Consider the following 511-nt stretch of genomic DNA (forward strand, 5'->3'; position numbering starts at 1 on the left):
AGATTCTGCCATGCTCTGCTTTTGGAATCTCTTACGGCAGTGTGAAATAGTCATCTGCTAAGAATATCAACGTTTTTACACACACACACACACACGCATAATGCACGCACAGACACACAGAAAATTTCAGTATAAGAAAACACAGAACTTGTGAGAGTGCTGTTTTTCTTCTCTTGCTTTTGATCTGTTCACAGGGAAGAAAGAAACCAGACCCAAGTGCTGAGACAACAGCAGGATGAGGCCTACCTGGCCTCTCTTAGGGCTGACCAGGAGAAAGAAAGAAAGAAACGGGAGGAGCGGGAGCGTAAGCGGCGGAAGGAGGAGGAGGTGCAACAACAAAAGTTGGCAGAGGAGAGACGGCGGCGGGTAATGGACCTGTGGCTTTACTCCCTGTGGTTCCCAAAATGCCGAGACTTTGCCATCTTGGTCTTAAATGTAAAAGGAATAAATGATAGCCACCTTAAACAGACTAAGAGAAAAAAAAAAGGAAAAAGGAAAGAAAAAAATAGAA

General features: G+C 44.4%; 1 protein-coding gene across 1 annotated transcript in view; it reads left to right on the top strand.

Annotated features, from left to right (window-relative positions):
- FAF2 (Fas associated factor family member 2) overlaps positions 1-511 on the top strand; it is a 63,094-nt gene that overhangs the window by 50,913 nt on the left and 11,670 nt on the right. Inside the window, exon 9 of the mRNA XM_011946834.1 lies at positions 195-366. Coding sequence (XP_011802224.1) covers positions 195-366 — 172 coding nt within the window. The remainder of the gene's footprint in view (positions 1-194; positions 367-511) is intronic.

The sequence above is a fragment of the Colobus angolensis genome, unplaced genomic scaffold, assembly GCF_000951035.1.
Source record: "Colobus angolensis palliatus isolate OR3802 unplaced genomic scaffold, Cang.pa_1.0 Scaffold254, whole genome shotgun sequence".
Taxonomy (NCBI): Eukaryota; Metazoa; Chordata; class Mammalia; order Primates; family Cercopithecidae; genus Colobus; species Colobus angolensis.